The 15,371-nt window shown below is 43.3% G+C and overlaps 5 protein-coding genes across 11 annotated transcripts in view; 1 reads left to right on the top strand and 4 right to left on the bottom strand.

Moving 5' to 3' along the window:
* Plc21C (Phospholipase C at 21C) overlaps window positions 1-1,717 on the bottom strand; it is a 49,632-nt gene extending 47,915 nt beyond the window's left edge. For all 3 annotated transcript variants that reach the window (NM_205884.3, NM_057504.5, NM_001272889.1), the window contains 1 exon segment: window positions 1,263-1,717. The gene's annotated coding sequence lies outside the window, so the exon portion shown is untranslated.
* A 701-nt stretch (window positions 1,718-2,418) lies between these two features.
* Pi3K21B lies at window positions 2,419-9,772 on the bottom strand. 4 transcript variants are annotated; one of them, NM_001272888.1, is made up of 3 exons: window positions 9,249-9,772; window positions 7,734-8,619; window positions 2,419-5,626 (listed from the first exon to the last, which is right to left on the bottom strand). In NM_001272888.1, the coding sequence occupies exons 2-3, from the start codon at window positions 8,588-8,590 to the stop codon at window positions 4,993-4,995; spliced, it is 1,491 nt and encodes a 496-aa protein (NP_001259817.1). In that variant the 5' UTR covers window positions 8,591-8,619; window positions 9,249-9,772; the 3' UTR covers window positions 2,419-4,992. The 4 variants fall into 4 exon arrangements, with proteins under 4 accessions (NP_001259817.1, NP_001259816.1, NP_001259815.1 ...); NM_057922.4 differs by having other exon boundaries at window positions 3,718-5,626; NM_001272887.1 differs by lacking the exons at window positions 7,734-8,619; window positions 9,249-9,772 and adding an exon at window positions 5,708-5,946.
* Window positions 9,773-10,202: 430 nt separating this feature from the next.
* On the bottom strand, window positions 10,203-12,530 carry Stip1 (Stress induced phosphoprotein 1). The gene is made up of 4 exons (NM_058006.4): window positions 12,372-12,530; window positions 12,024-12,306; window positions 10,841-11,948; window positions 10,203-10,675 (listed from the first exon to the last, which is right to left on the bottom strand). Exons 1-4 carry the CDS (start codon window positions 12,378-12,380, stop codon window positions 10,603-10,605), a joined length of 1,473 nt encoding a protein of 490 aa, NP_477354.1. The 5' UTR covers window positions 12,381-12,530; the 3' UTR covers window positions 10,203-10,602.
* A 440-nt stretch (window positions 12,531-12,970) lies between these two features.
* On the top strand, window positions 12,971-14,693 carry U2af38 (U2 small nuclear riboprotein auxiliary factor 38). Of its 2 annotated transcripts, none has more exons than NM_001272885.1 (2): window positions 12,971-13,211; window positions 13,280-14,693. In NM_001272885.1, the coding sequence occupies exons 1-2, from the start codon at window positions 13,168-13,170 to the stop codon at window positions 14,028-14,030; spliced, it is 795 nt and encodes a 264-aa protein (NP_001259814.1). In that variant the 5' UTR covers window positions 12,971-13,167; the 3' UTR covers window positions 14,031-14,693. The 2 variants fall into 2 exon arrangements, with proteins under 2 accessions (NP_001259814.1, NP_477208.1); NM_057860.4 differs by having other exon boundaries at window positions 13,280-14,299.
* CG11562 (uncharacterized protein) lies at window positions 14,430-15,233 on the bottom strand. Its single transcript, NM_134672.2, has 2 exons — window positions 14,992-15,233; window positions 14,430-14,935 (listed from the first exon to the last, which is right to left on the bottom strand). Exons 1-2 carry the CDS (start codon window positions 15,081-15,083, stop codon window positions 14,650-14,652), a joined length of 378 nt encoding a protein of 125 aa, NP_608516.1. The 5' UTR covers window positions 15,084-15,233; the 3' UTR covers window positions 14,430-14,649.
* Window positions 15,234-15,371: the final 138 nt, after the last annotated feature.

The following is a 15,371-nucleotide window of genomic DNA, read 5'->3' as shown; positions in this document are numbered from 1 at the left end:
GGGTTAAGTTGTGGATGCTGGAGAAGGAATTTCCTGCGCTAAAACGTTTAATTTATTAATGAGATTTATTTATAGAGCGTTGAGCGCTCTGCGCTGAGTGGGCAGGTGAAAGGTTGTCGATTGGTGGTGGTGGGTTGGGGTGCGGTGGTATGTTTTCAGCTACGCGTGGCTGAAAAAAGAATGAGCAAGAGGGGGGGGGGGTTTCCAGGGGTTTGGCCCCCACTGCTTTCCCGCTCTCTCCCTCATCACAATGACGCGTGGTTATTGTAATTAAAGTTATGTGCGATATGTGCTGCCACTTTTATACACTTGTATTCACCGCACACTCCCTACCCCTCCTACCACCCTCCCCATCAAGCACAAGTTCCCAAATTTCCTTTCGGCTTTTTAATGGCGCCTGGGTGCGGCACACAAAAATAATTTACAACATGTTTTGCTTGTTCTGTTTTGGTTGTTGTTATTCTTGGAGGGTGAGTGGCGGACGGGGAGGAGTTTGGGGAGTGGGCCAATTGAAGTGGAAGAGGCAGCAAATATACGGCAAGATAATGAGAGCATTATGGTAGAACGACATTATGGAGCATATGGCAAGCCGGGAAAGTATTGTGGTAGGAAACAGAGTCAAATTATTCCATACAACTGCGTATGCAGTTTGAAGCCATGGATGGTAGTAAATCAACAATGTTATTCATGAGACAATTGGATGCATAGTACGTGATTCAACAATAAATAAATAAATAAAATGTAGTTTAATATGCGATAGTTAAGCAAGTGCCTTTATACTCTAAACAAGTATTTATGCCGATTCTCCGCAGAGAACGAAAGAGTTTCAAACTCTGCTCCCGGGCTTATCTCTTGATCTTTTGACCCGCCCCTCCTGCGCTCAAGGCACCTGCGTCTCTCCTAACCCCGCCTAACCCCCGAGCTACTGATAAGATGCACTGATTAGCTCAGCACAGAGGCAATGCAATGAGATCACTCCCCCCGATCGATTAGGACCACTCCGCCCTCCTCCCACTGCCGGCCACCCAGAGCTGACCCCGCCACCCCCCTGGGAGTCAATAGCTGAGATTACGGCATCTCAAAGCTTGGAGACGATCCGTTCATTCGAAGAGAGAGAAAGAGCGCGGGCACCTGCCATCGTTTTTAGTGCGTTGTTATTCAATAATTTGTTTGCGTTCTTAGCTTTTGATGCGCACGCACACTCACGCAACTTTTCTTGTTCCTTATTTGAAAGGTTAATAGAATTAAACACATTTGATTACCTGAGCGAGAGAGAACCCCAAAAGCGGAGCTTTTCCGGAGCGAGCGAGAGAGCGACACTCTGTTATGAAGTAATAATGCAGAAAAAACAACCGTATTACGACAATTCTTGTTGTTTTGCAATAAGTTTAGGTTCGGCGAATTTTTGCGGGAGCTCTTATTGATGTTCTTGATGCTTTGGTTACTATTGTTGCTGCAGCATCACTTAGCAAAGACAACAAAAAGCAAAGTCTCACGCTGCGATTGTTTTGTTTTTTTTTTCGTTACTCTCACGCTGCACATTGGCTTTGATTTATTATCTTTTCCACTTGCACGCCTAATTACAATCCAAAACGATGAAACGTCCCGGAGATGTGTCAACAATTCAAAACAAAAAAATACACCCGAAAGCCCAAAAAACGCGACGACGAGTAAAAAATGCTGCCACTGCCGCAGCGCTGCCCGAAAATCTGTTGATTAGCGTGGTCGTAGACTGCAACGACGAAAATACCAAATGGGCCTGTGACTTCAGCTGTTCTGCCCGGTCAGCTATGCTATTTTGTAAGTAATATATAAAGGGATATTTGCAGATGCATTCGAATTATGGCTATCTACGCTTTTTATGATTTATTTAATGATTAATACTTTGATAGTTACCATCGCATTACTATTTCGAAGCAAGAGTTGGCAGCACTGTTTAGCACTGTTCAAAAGCTGCCAGCTACAGTTAACATTTGAGCGCGCTTTTCAAATGAATTTTTATTCACTGCACATCAAATTAACCATGAAACTTACATAAACAACATTTATCGAACTTTCTACGATAGGGGTTACTGTTATTCATTATTGTTAGCAAAACACTGACACCGACTAAATTAAAGCAGAATAAAATGCATTTGTAGCATAGACGCTAGATACAAACCCTCATCTAGGTCACTCCACAGCGATTCCTCCAGAATTGAAAACCGGTCACTTATGAAGTGCATGTCTCCTACCGCAAATTTGGCGGACTCGTGATATCTGTTTTTTCTGCGATAGCTTTTCGCCCAGCTCAGCGGATTTAAGTCGATGAGAGTTCATTGAAAGCAGAAACCCAAAGCGAAATAATCAGGAAACCTGAGGTAAAGTTCCACTGCGACTTAAGAATCGGTCAATATTCTGGGAGCTGGGATATGTGAACTTCTGGAAGATTTGGTTTTATTTCGGTTTATTTTGTTTTTTCTTGATTGTGTTATTTACGAACATTCTTTTTAGACACAAATATATATAATGTTATCTCCGCTTCTCGTCTCTTTAAAAAACTACTACAAAAAATGGTTGTTGTTGTTGTTTCCGTTGTGGTTGCTGTTAGCGCTTAAGAATCTACAACATATAGCTTACGATCTACAACATATAGCATTCTAGAGCATACATACTTTATAGGTATGTATGGTTAAATATCTATATATATATATGTATATATATATATATGTTCATATAAAAAAATACAACAAATTTGCAATTCGTTTTACATTCAGTTTCGTCGCCGTTCATTGTTATCGTTTTTAATTCTTCTTGTTCCGGCCTGCGCCAAAAATGCAGACGAGGAGCAAAGATAGAAAAATTCACAAATATTTCCATTTAACATTTAGGTATGGCAAAAAGTCATCATCTATCAGTTAGCAAACATTATTGACATCAATCAATCATATTTGAAATACATTCAATCTTCCACTGCTACTTTTTTGTTTTTGAGTTCTTATTTGTTTTGTTTTGTATTGTTTTCGCTTTGTTTCGTTTGTTTTGTTTGAAACGCATTTTACAAACTAAATTTAAAACTTATAAATACTACAACGTACGAGATCCGCCAAAATCTCATAGAATTTAAGCAAAATGAAACACACAAATTACAAGTTAAATAAGTTAAATTAGGAATTACAGGTAAAGTATGCAGATACAGTATAATGAATACATCGAATTTATATATGTAAGAATATCTTAAAGACGCGACAGTTTTTGTGTGTGCTAGTAAGTGGATCGCTCAAATTCAATAGGGAGAATGCAAACAGAAAGGTCAACATTCTTTCAACACGCTTACGAAGATTTTGGAGATATAATATAATGGTGGCACAGTAGAACAGGGAAAAGCCAAACAAATACTCTTTCCCAAAACGCGGTTAGGGGTTCAATAATTACATACTCGAAAACAATAGGTTACTAAATGTAAGCTTTTATGAATCAAATTTTTACAAAGCTGATGAATAATTATTTGGCTGGGAAAGAGTATTTCGTACAAGTATATGCTTAATATCAGATGTGTAAAATAAAAAAGTAATCAGCGCTTTTCCCTATTGCAACGGTTTGTTGTGTATGAGCAACATTTTGTTTGTTTTTCCCTTTTTCATTGCGTATATAAATTAACAAATGTTAAAAATTTAATTATTACATTTTCGATTGCACTTTGTTTTTGCTTGTTGCTGTTTTGTTTTTTTTTTTTTTGCATCTGCGTGTAAAGTTCTCTTGAATTCATTTTTTCGTTTGTACATTTATTTTTCTTTGTTCCGACTGAGTGTATATGTGTTGTGTGTGTGTTTGTATCTCTTTAAAAATTAAGGCTTTGTTTTTGAACAAAAAAATGACAAAAAATTGAAGGAAAATTAACGTTAGCAACAATCAACTGATCACATCGAGTAAACGTACGTAGATTTCACTTAAAACTACTTTAAATCAGTTATAATATAACAACAAATATTAGAGCAAGGGGTGGGGCCCCAAAGCTGTTGCGGCTAGGTTATCAAAACCTTAACCTGATTTCGCAAACGTTTTGCAAGCGTGTGCTTCTTTGTTTCGTTTTTAGAATATTTACATGAACACGACGAAATGTGCTGAAGAAATGCAGAAAATTTCTTCACGATCCTACCCCGCCCCTTTAGACAACGCGCAGCGTAATAACAATATTTATAATGGATACGGGATAGGGCGTTGATGCAACAACAGATAGCTCGACTTATCAATTATCACGCGAAATGCAGTATTACAAAAAAATATGTTTGTATAAAATTAATCTTACTCGTATTGTTAATAAGATTACTTTTCCAATTAGAAAATTTCGTTCTTCTACAAAGAGCTTCTAGCAAGCTGTTAAACATTGATCACCGAAAACGTTTTCCCTTTGTTTTTCTTTTGTTTCTGGAGCCGTCTAATTCTTGAGGGGATAGCGGAGGGCAGTTAAACTGCCAGCGCCATCCATCACACACAAAAAGTAATCATGCACAGATATATATATATATATATATATAGCCTATATATGCTGATGTACACAATCGGCGATGGCCGAAATAATAGCATTGCTATTGTAACACTAGGTAACGCGTGTTACTTTGGCTCTCATTACTCAATATCGTAAGAAATAGCGTTGTGACAAGGAGCCTTTTTCATATAAAAATATTATATTGGCAGTTCGGACACTAAATTACTAATCTGAATACATGTTAGGGTAATCGAAAACCGCTTTACTAGCTTGATGTTACGAAGAAAAGAATTTGAACCAAAAAACCTTTTTTGTCTGACTTTCGAGTCATTCTAATAAATTAATGATACTGGCATATCCAGCTTAAGCCTTTTGACAGAGCCTGCAAAGCTATTATTTGGACCGCAGCCGTGTTTATATCTAGAGTTAGAGAGAGTTAGGGCTTTAGAGCAAGCTAGAATTAGAGAGATAGATAGCTAGCCTGAGGTTGAGGGCTCGTTTAGCGGCAATTTGATGTGCGGCTCCTACTGCGATGTGCTGAAGTTGGAGGGCGAAATGGAGGCCGGAGCCGCCTCCGCCTCGAGGCTTCCAGTTCCATCTACGACGTCATGTTCACGGGACCGACTCGTGGGAATCGGCGCACTGCTGCCCATCATTGGCGGCGGCCTCAACGTGGCTGCCTGCTCGTACTCCAGATCCATTTCCTCCTGCAATTGGATCATCTGAACTTGCAGCGGGTTGTTCTTCCAGTACAAGACAGGCCAGCGCAATGTCGTGGTCAGCGTGTCGTTATGCTCCTCCAGCGAATTGTTGGCATAGTGCTCCACCAGACTCTTCAGCGTGGCATATATATTGTAAGGGGCAGCAAATCCAAAGCCGGTGCTCGTCTCGTAAATAAGGCAGTGCTGCACGATGTTCTTGCAGGCAATGGACAGAGCATAGTGACCCGCATCTCTCGCTCGAATCAGGAAGGTGCCCGATGGCGCCCCCTTAAGCATCTCCTCCGCATTCCTTCTCTTGGCATCCTTTAGCAACCAGAGAGCTTCGTTGCTGTGCGGCTGGTTGGAGACTGTCTCATAAAGTTGCTGCCACTTGTCGAAGCCCATCTGCAATATCATCTTCAGATCGTCGTCCTTGAGGTTGAATCCTTTTAGGCGCCTACAGGTATAAGGAAGAAGAATGGATCAGAAATTAGAAGTGCTAAAATATTTTAATATTTCCGAGTGTGTTTGGCATTACAAACGAATCTCGACCAATACACGATAATTTGAACCCATTTGGGATATTAACTAGTATTGAAAGTGACAGTCTTTTGACAGTAAGACAGTTCAAACTCAACACCTGTTGAATATGTAATATGAATTTTCCCAATTATATGAAACTCAATTTTATGCTTTTGGTGTACGTGACTTTATAGGCGTGGCTAATCTGCACCAAATTATAAAATCGAATCTATGTAGGTGCCTCCTGAGCCTTTGCTAATGACTGGCATCGATTTAGAACTGATACTGATACTGATGGCTCAGTAACCCCATGCAATTTCAACTGACGACGAAACTCTTGATAACCAAATACGACTGCGTATTTTGGCCGCCGCTCGGTCTACGAAAGTGTAGACTCGCGGGTTTCCGCATCACGATCGGGCGATCAGGCAATCGGGCCATAAGGGGGGCTTCTTTGTTGCCTGACTATCCAAGTGACTAAGTTGCTGAGACGCGATAAGCACACGGCAGGGTGATATCATGGATCACTGCAGCGATGGAATCAAGTTAGGACAACGCACAAGAACTTAAGGCACTCGGCGAAAGACCTTTATCTAATCAGAGCTTGGGCTCAAATTGGAAGGGGAAGACACTCGGAGTGTTTTATCTTATGACGGTGGTCGCCTAATCTCTGCAAATTTAAAGACACAAGAGCTAAAAACCTTGAGATTGCAAAAAGCAGCCCTGAATAATACACAGATACACAGGCGCAATTAGGTGGTATATAGAAAGGAAGAAGCTTGAAAAAAGTACGTCTGATAAGCGTTGCTATCTTTAGCGAGGTGCTAACCTTATCTAGAGGCCTCCTTGCCTCCTACCAGTTGGCACTTCCCCAAGCTGTCACTTGTGCTGAAACACTCTGGGTGATTCTCATAGAAACCAAGTAAGCTCATCCAACGATGACGTACCCCGCCAAGCATAAAGGCCTGTTGCTAGGCGAAAGTCACCTTTTGCTTTTCGTTTTTCGCCCTACAACCGAACGGCCGCAGATTGTGGGAAGTGCGAAGATGGGTCAAAAGAAACGAATAATCACTACAATTAAAGGGGAAGCATCCCCCATTGGTTAACTCGAGTCAAATTCAAGGCTTTAGTTGATATTGCAAAGCAGAATATTCTTGAATCCTGGGCGAAATTTCAGGGACTAGTATTCCTCACTAATCGACTTATATTTTTGCTGGGATAGAGATCGGCTTACAATCATGTATATTAACTGCTTATTTAGTTAATTCAGCCTTAATGTGACCTGGATACACAAACACACAGAAAAACTGAAGGCATATCCACGAATCTTTCGATAAGTGGTTTTCTTAATATTTAAAAGAAATTCCTCAACGTTTGGGTGGAATTCAAAATTACCGCCATATACACTGACCTTGATAAGGAGAAATATATATGAACTTCTGCGCATACAAATAAAAATTGATCCGATAAACACTTCGACTTGGATAACAAAATCCAAGACTCTCCTATTCAGAAGATAAGCGGCAAAGAGGTATCCCAACGTTCCAGTTCGGAGGGGGTTATTGTTTTCCCTTTAGCAGGGAATTTATCTGCTTTTATGTTCGCGAACTACATTTCACTTTGCAGTAGCAAATAACTGAAATGGTTTTCCGAAAATAAGCTCGCTCGCTTGGCTAGAAAATCGCAGGCCAGGGAATGAATGGCAAGGCACGTAGACGCCTCGCTGGCGTGAAAAATTCAAGAGTTAGCGGGGCGGGGGAGGAAGTGGTCGCCGTTAACAGTGTTATGCCATTATTATCGGTATCATATCGGTCAGACAAGCTGCCGACTCTCGGCCAGAATGAGTGATCGGCCGACTGAGCCGCATGTGAAACAAACGAGAACCGTTGAAAGGCTTTTAAATTCCAACCCTTCCTAGCTGAAAACTCCAAACTTCAATCAAACAGCTGGCTAGTGAAAAGCATTCCCAGATATTAATTACTATATATTGCATTACTATTGATAGCTAAAAGTAGTTGCAAGGACTTCAAATCGGGACTTACTCAATGTACTTGTCCTTGCGCAACTGCAGTATCTGTAATTCCGGCTTCAGGGCGTTGATCTGTCGCTCGAGCAGTAGCTCCTCCTTCTTCTTGTTCTCCATGTAGTGGTTAAGGACTTGACCCTTGGCCTGAAGAGCATCCAGCAGATTGAGGAGTGTCTGCTTGTGCTCCTGCAGACTCCGGCGAGCGTTGGCATTGGCCGCTGCGGATGCGGCTGCGTTAGCTCCATCTCCAGCTCCTCCTGCCTCCGTGGACGGGGCATCCGCTGGCGCCTTCATGAAGGATTCATTGAGCTTGATTTGATTGCGGAATATCTTCTCTGTATTCCCGAATACGCTCTGGTGCAGCTTCTTCTCCTGCAGCTCCTCTCGAATCGCATTGAATGAGTTGCGCTTATTCTCGAGATTTTGCTCAAGATTCTGAAGCAGCTGGCAGGTCCTGATGAATTCGTTGCTCAGCAGACAAAGATCCCCGTGCGGCTGCGACTCCTCATCCTCGCGGGCTCGCACAATCGGATTACTCAGTGTTATGTCCAGCGTCTTGTTGTACATGCTCAGAGAGTTCTCCTTGTAGTAGTTGATCATCTCCACCACCGAATTGAACAGGTCCGTCTCGATAAAGCCGTACTTGCGATCCATGTGGCATATCTTTATTAGCTTCTCGCATCCGTCCTTCATCAGGGTCAGAGTGTACTCGCCCTTCATCGAGAGGGCGTCCCGCACCAAAAAGCTGCCGTCCGGCTTTCCGTGCAGGATGCTCTTGGCTTCCTCCCTCGATATCCGGCCCCAGTACCATGGGGCCATGCGTAGCTCGTCCTCGTTGGGATCGACCAGCGATCCGGGCGCCTGTGGCCGCATCGTCGAGTAGTGGAGCGGGGAGGGTTGCACTGCACAATAAGAATTAATTTAAAATTTAAAAAAATTATTTAAAATATTGATAAAGTATTTCATGTAAATTCCCTATCTTATATGTATGCAATTTTATCTATTTTTTAAACTAAATTTTAGTTTACAAGTGTAAAAACAAATATAACATTGGGTTTACATTGAAAATTTCCTTTTCTGTTAATAATCGCAATTCCTGTTAGAAAATGAAAACAAATGAATAGATTGCAGTTCCTCAAGCTAATAAATTATCCAGAATGTTAAGAGTATCTACATAAAGTGATCTCATCTGATTGTCCCAATCCTAAAACGACATTATATTGAGGCATTTAATAACTCTAATTTGAAACATAAACAGCTGAAAAAGGAGAATCTCTAGTGAAATCGAAGTCTTGGCAATGAGCCTTTATTTCGTTATTTGAGGGACCCAATCCATTAATAAATATTGGCCAAATATTGCGCCCCACCAGAAGCGAAAACAACAACTCTGTGTAAAAACGAGGCATGTAATCGCTGGCGTCCCGGTCTCTATCTAGCCTTCTCGCTCCCGCCCCCAGGCACCCCGCTAGCGACCTCTCGCTTCAACGCACTCGGGCCTGTTGCCAAGCGCCCCCGAAACGCAAATACTTACTTTTGTGGGTCTTGTGGGGTTTTCAATGGGTCGCAATTCTGGCGCTGCGGATGCTGCAGCGGCGAAAGAATCAATGGATATAGATCTGGAACTGGATCTGGATTTCGGGCTGCGGACTACTCGCCCCCCGTTCGCGATATCGCTATAGCTATAGCTCACCACCAGCGAATGGAGCACATCTTTCTATATTCTCGATTTCGCGATTCGACGGAACACTCACACTAGCAGCCGCACGCACACACGCACCAACACAAACGCATAAGACGGACACTACGACACACTGTTTAAAAAAAAATGGTTCGCTTTTGATTCTTATTTTCGTGGTTTTACCCACTCATTGGTTCTTTTAATTGGCGTGCAATTGTTTCAGTTGTAGCTGGATCAAAACATTCCCGTGCGGAGCTTTTGGACGACAGAAATTGGGGTTTAATCACAATATATCAGCACACCATTATTTTCGGGTAGAAATCGTGCGGTGTTGAACAGCGCTGTTGTTGCCATGCCACTTGCTGCGAGTGAGCTGCAGGGCCTTTGTAGCACTGGCGGCTTGCAGTGTTGAGCAAGACGAAACTACGTATCGGTTGGATATAATAACGTAAGCGCGGGAAACAGGGCTGCCCAAGAATACAAAATATTTCACACATTATAATTACAAAAAGGTTGGCCAGGTTGTTGCTTTTAATCATTTTAATTTCACAACTTAATTCATTCGAAATTATATTTTTTCAAAATAAAGATTTGCAGTCTATGCTTTTTTCCGAAAATATGCGATTTTGCATTATAATAACATTTAAATTTCTTATTTAAAAGGCGATTGGCGCAAATCATTCTTTGTATAAATATAAAATATATTCTAAATAATTTGGCAGCCCTGGAAAAACGTTAGAGAACGACTGCTAAGCCGTAAGTTACCCATCTTGTAGCCCTTGGGCGCCAAATTCAAAATCATAGCTTACCCTTCCGTGACTCGTTTATTGTACAAACAGAAACTTATTTTAGAGCTAAGCTACAGCATATTTATTGTAGTAAGAAAATAAGGACCATGACGTTTGGAGCCTACTCCACCCGTCTGCGTAAATCAATTAGGCAGACATTTATCAATGATTTTGTTTTCTCCTTTTAGTTTAAATTTCTGTTAATGGTAGTTATCGTCGTTCTGCGAATAGGCGATGTGATTTCTTAGGTAATTACGTTTAGCATTAATTGTGGCCCGTTTCATCAAAAACGATATATTGGTTAACCAGCTTAGAGACGCCATAATAATGCGTAATGGTTCTCTCCTGAATGTTTATCAATGGGGTTTGTGTGTGAGTTAGTGATTGTATGAGGATGTTCGTTTGTGGATCTGGAGTGCCTAGTGAATCTGAATGATGCCCGACTCCAGCAGTTTCATTATCTTATCGGCGATGGCAGGATTCTGCAAGTGTCTGAAATATAGAGGTTGTTAATTAAAATATAGTATACAGGTTGTTAATAATATATAAGACCAAAGAAACGTAAGTCTGCTTGTTAACTTCAAATGGGCTATTAATTTCTAGATTTTACCAATGAAACCCAAAAAAGCGAACGAATAAAGCCAAACGGGTACTTACTCTTTGACCGCATTGGGATCGCTTTGCATCTGCTCGAGGATCATACGCATAGCCGGATCCTTTAAGATCTGTTGAATCTCCGGGTCGGACATTGCGTTTTTGAGGACCTCCTGCGGATTGCGCTGGAAGTTCATCGAACACTGACGGTAGCCTTCAATGGCCTCCGCGTTGTTGGGGTCCAGTTCCAGGGCCTTTTGGTAAGCGGCTTGCGCCTTAGATTGTTGCTGCATGCCCTGTAGAATTTTGCCCTTGCGGATGTAGCCCTTTATGAACTTTTCGTCTAGCTTGATGCAAGTGTCGCAGTCCTTGAGGCCCAGATCAAAGGCGGCCAGCTTGGTGTAGCAGGCGGCGCGGTTACTATAGAGTTTGGGATCATCCGGATTGCGCTTGATGGCCTCGGTGTAGTGCTTTACAGCGGTGCTGTAGTCCCCCTTCTTAAAGAAAAGGTTGCCCTGCTCCTTCTCTTCCTCGGCCTTCTCCGGATTGATGTAGGCCATTCGCTCCTCCTCCTTGATTTTGGCTTCCACCTCGCTCAGCGAGGTCTTGATCTCAGGGGTGCGATGCTCGGACATGGCCTTCTCATAGTAAACCTTCGCCTGCTTGTAGTTCTCTAGCTTACGATAGGTGTTACCGATGCGAGCAAAGGACTTAGCTATCAGCTTAAAGTCGGCGCGGCTTTCGCGCCCCACCTCAATGCCCTTCTCGCACTGCTTGATGCACTCCTCGTACTCCTTGCGCTCAAAGTGAACAGCAGCTATGTTGTTATAGAACGTGATATCCGTGGGATCGTGTTCAATGGCAGCGTGGTAGTGTTTTAGGGCCGTTTCAAAGTCCTTTTTCTTGTAGGCGGCGTTGCCCAGTTCCTTCTCCTTCCTCGCGAAGTACTTATTCTTCTGCTCCTCAGTCATGTCCTCTACCCGAGGTTCAGCGGGCTTTGGGGGCTCAGCCGGTTTCGCCGGCGGTGGCGATGGAGCCCTGCGGCTGCGTGCCTGCTGGGGATCAACGTCCATGGGTATATCCCCCTGCGATTGCATAAAGCTCAGAGCCGAGGCAGTAGTTTCCATGCGGCCTTGCAGGAGTATAGCATTCGTGGGATCGTACTTGAGACCTGCGCCGGTAACCGAGGTTAGTGAGGTTAGGTCGGGTGATTCATGGCATATAACTGAGCTGTGTTTGAACTTACCCTCGTTGTACGCTTCGAAGGCCTTCATAAAGTCATTCAGACCCGCAGCGGCAGCTCCTTTGCGTGAGTAACCCTTAGGCCAGGTGGGATTAAGCTGAATGGTCTTCTCCGCATCTTCTAGCGCCTCCTGGAACTTTCCAGCCTTGGCGAATGCCGCCGAACGGTTGCTGTAGAGCACATGGTTCTGGTCGTCCAGAGCGATGGCCTCTGTGTACGCCGCCACCGCCTCGTCGAACTTCTCGGCACTGAGCGCCTGGTTACCCTTTTCCTTGAGTTCGTTCACCTGCGAAAACCGCAAGGGTTTTTGATTGGAAATGCCAACGCCTTTCCTTTGTCTCGGGCACTTACCTTGTCCATTTCTGATAAGGGAGAGGATAGCGCTGTCGAATTACAGTTTTTCCTGTATTTTTGTACGACTTTTTAATAAAACACGCTGCGAAATGTGCCGTGCCAGGTGAAAATGCGAAAAATGCCGACTTTTCTAGAAGCAATCGATAGGGTTGTCAATGCTTCTGCGACTGAATTTAATCTTTTTCCAGACTGCGGTTTAGAACTTAGCTCGTTCTCAAGCGGGGAACAAAACCAGCAAGCCTTCTTAAATAATTTTTTCCATTGCTTATATAAATTAAAAAAATTGTTGATCAAATATAAATAATACCTTGAGCTTTATAGAATTTAAATGTTATTTTATTGTATTGTTTATTTATGTTTATATTATATTATTATTTGCGTAAATAATTTTCTCAATTTCTTATTTTGAATTGTAAAATTTTTCTAGTCAAATGAAAAATAAGTCCTCAGGCTTTTAAGTGCATTAATATTTAAATATTTGAAATTAATATTTAAAATGTTAGCATATTTTAAAACATTTAAATTAAGAACAGAGGTATCGAAAAACGATGCTGCCAAAAACACTAAATATCGATAACTAATCATCGATTTTATTTGCAACTCTAGATTCGAGGCTGGCAACGCCGTGCAAAATACGACCAGACGCTGCTTTTTTCGGTTTCCGAAAATAATTGAAAATTATCACTAAATAAACAGGCGGCTAACATAATTGCAGTTTGACCGCGTTGCAGAGACAAGCGGGTAGATAAGTTACACATTTTGGCCACAGCAACACCACAGTAAAGCCGCCAGCATGGCCGAGTACTTGGCATCCATTTTTGGCACGGAAAAGGACAAGTAAGTCGCATGGCACATTTATTTTAACGTTGCCGGGATTAATAACTAAATGGCGTTGCATTTCCCAGGGTGAACTGTTCGTTCTACTTCAAGATCGGCGCCTGCCGCCACGGCGACCGGTGCTCTCGCATCCACAACAAACCCACTTTCTCGCAGACGGTGCTTCTCCAAAATCTATACGTGAACCCCCAAAACTCCGCCAAATCCGCGGATGGCTCCCATCTGGTGGCCAACGTCTCCGACGAGGAGATGCAAGAACACTACGACAATTTTTTCGAGGACGTGTTCGTAGAGTGCGAGGACAAGTACGGGGAAATCGAGGAGATGAACGTGTGCGACAACCTAGGCGACCATCTGGTCGGCAATGTGTACATCAAATTCCGTAACGAGGCTGATGCGGAAAAGGCGGCAAACGATTTGAACAACCGGTGGTTCGGTGGTCGACCGGTGTACTCGGAACTATCGCCGGTGACCGACTTCCGCGAGGCTTGCTGTCGGCAGTACGAGATGGGCGAATGTACCCGCTCCGGCTTCTGCAACTTCATGCACTTGAAGCCCATCTCGCGTGAGCTGCGAAGGTACCTCTACTCCCGCCGCCGTCGTGCCCGCTCCCGTTCCCGATCCCCTGGACGCCGTCGCGGCTCCCGCAGCAGGTCCCGATCCCCGGGTCGAAGAGGAGGCGGCAGAGGCGACGGTGTCGGCGGAGGAAACTACTTGAACAACGAGCGGGACAACATGCGTGGCAATGATCGCGGAAACGATCGCGATCGCCGCAAAGGTGGTGGCGGAGGAGGCGGTGGTGGTGGTGGACGGTATTAAATATTCTGGACATTTTTTCTGTACGGTGGCAATTGAGAGAGAAAGCAACGGACAAGCAGTAACGCAAAGCATCGTGTATTTTAGTCTCTGCGTTGGTTTTCCACGTTTTTATATCACTTTTGAGTAAACGAGATGGAAGGAGGAGGAGGAAAATGACGATGGGGAGTTCCACCACCTATGTACAAACCCCCCGCGAAATATTTTACCGAGCGCCCATTAGAATTGTAATTTACTATACATACATTCATAATAATAAAATTGAGTAATATTATACTGGAAGCCATAGTAAGAAATGGGTCTAATTGTCAAAAAGTCCAGGCACTCAAAATAAAAGACTCCTCACAGGTATGGATAACATCCAGAAGACACCACCCCTTGTTAGGCCTGCAGTCTTATTTCGCTTTGTAAGATTGAATCTTACCACGTTGTTTTAATTATATTTCCATGCGCAGATGGCTTCACCAACTGAAAACGATCAACAGCGTAAATGATGCTGTCAACTGTCTTAAGACGAAATCTTAAAATCTTCAAAAATGCGTACATTTGAACAACGAAATTCTTGTTTTCCCCGACTTAGTCTTAGATTTTAATAGGTGCATATTTAGGGGCATATTTGTGATCAAGCTATGTCAGTTGGCGGGCTTCCATCGTGATTAGTCGTTCCACCCTGAGGAACACCTCTGAAAGCCTCGCCTTCATTTTGCACTGCTGGCTTCTCCGCTTGAAGATTACTCTGTGCGCGATGCGTCGATGGAGGTACGGGCGTGTCAGAGGAGTTGCTAGACGCCTCCCTGGCTTTCAGTTGCTTGGTCATGTCTATTTGCTGCTGCAGCGTGTAGGTATTCTCGTGTTTGCGCCGTTGTTGCTGCTCAACGTCCCTCAGGACACCATCGTGCAGTCTCAGGCTGGAAGTTAGAGATCGGAGGCTATAACTTTATTCCGGAGTATTTGGCTTACTTACCGGTCTGCCGATTGTTTATAGTGCACATAACCTATGATCGCTGTGGAAATGGAGACCGCCAGTCCCAAAGTCACTCGCGAAGCGGTCGACATGACTGGGCACCGGTCTGCCGCTGGAGATTTCCGCCTAAAATGCCTGCACTAGGAATTTGGCTGTCGGGTTGTGTTGTTTTGAAGTCGGTTCGGGTTACGACATGACTTTAAATTTGAAAGAAAAACAACAGCACCACACAGCTGACAAGAGAGTGGCCAGTTTACGGAAGCAAAGTTTTCCCTATCCAGAGTTAGTGCGCGGGAAAATCAAATTAATTCCCTTCAAATCAGCGCAACACTTTTGGGGGTCCTAAAGCCAATTGCAGTTAGAAAATCTCAGACTATTGA

This window comes from Drosophila melanogaster, chromosome 2L (genome assembly GCF_000001215.4).
Source record: "Drosophila melanogaster chromosome 2L".
Classification (NCBI taxonomy): domain Eukaryota; kingdom Metazoa; phylum Arthropoda; class Insecta; order Diptera; family Drosophilidae; genus Drosophila; species Drosophila melanogaster.
The sequence above is the reverse complement of the archived record's forward strand: the minus strand, read 5'-3'. Positions and strand labels throughout refer to the sequence as shown.

What these genes read in the sequence shown, in the direction of transcription:
- Pi3K21B (NM_001272888.1), bottom strand. Translation starts at nt 8,590, where the DNA reads ATGCGGCCACAGGCGCCCGGATCGCTGGTCGATCCCAACGAGGACGAG. An exon ending in CGCAAGGACAAGTACATTGA is followed by an intron (nt 5,627 to 7,733) that starts GTAAGTCCCGAT and finishes TTATACCTGTAG; the next exon opens with GCGCCTAAAAGGATTCAACC.
- Stip1 (NM_058006.4), bottom strand. An exon ending in CTTCGAAGCGTACAACGAGG is followed by an intron (nt 11,949 to 12,023) that starts GTAAGTTCAAAC and finishes TTACCGGCGCAG; the next exon opens with GTCTCAAGTACGATCCCACG. An exon ending in GATCCCAATGCGGTCAAAGA is followed by an intron (nt 10,676 to 10,840) that starts GTAAGTACCCGT and finishes TCTATATTTCAG; the next exon opens with ACACTTGCAGAATCCTGCCA.
- U2af38 (NM_001272885.1), top strand. Translation starts at nt 13,168, where the DNA reads ATGGCCGAGTACTTGGCATCCATTTTTGGCACGGAAAAGGACAA. An exon ending in TTTGGCACGGAAAAGGACAA is followed by an intron (nt 13,212 to 13,279) that starts GTAAGTCGCATG and finishes TGCATTTCCCAG; the next exon opens with GGTGAACTGTTCGTTCTACT.
- CG11562 (NM_134672.2), bottom strand. Translation starts at nt 15,083, where the DNA reads ATGTCGACCGCTTCGCGAGTGACTTTGGGACTGGCGGTCTCCATTTCC. An exon ending in TATAAACAATCGGCAGACCG is followed by an intron (nt 14,936 to 14,991) that starts GTAAGTAAGCCA and finishes TCTAACTTCCAG; the next exon opens with CCTGAGACTGCACGATGGTG.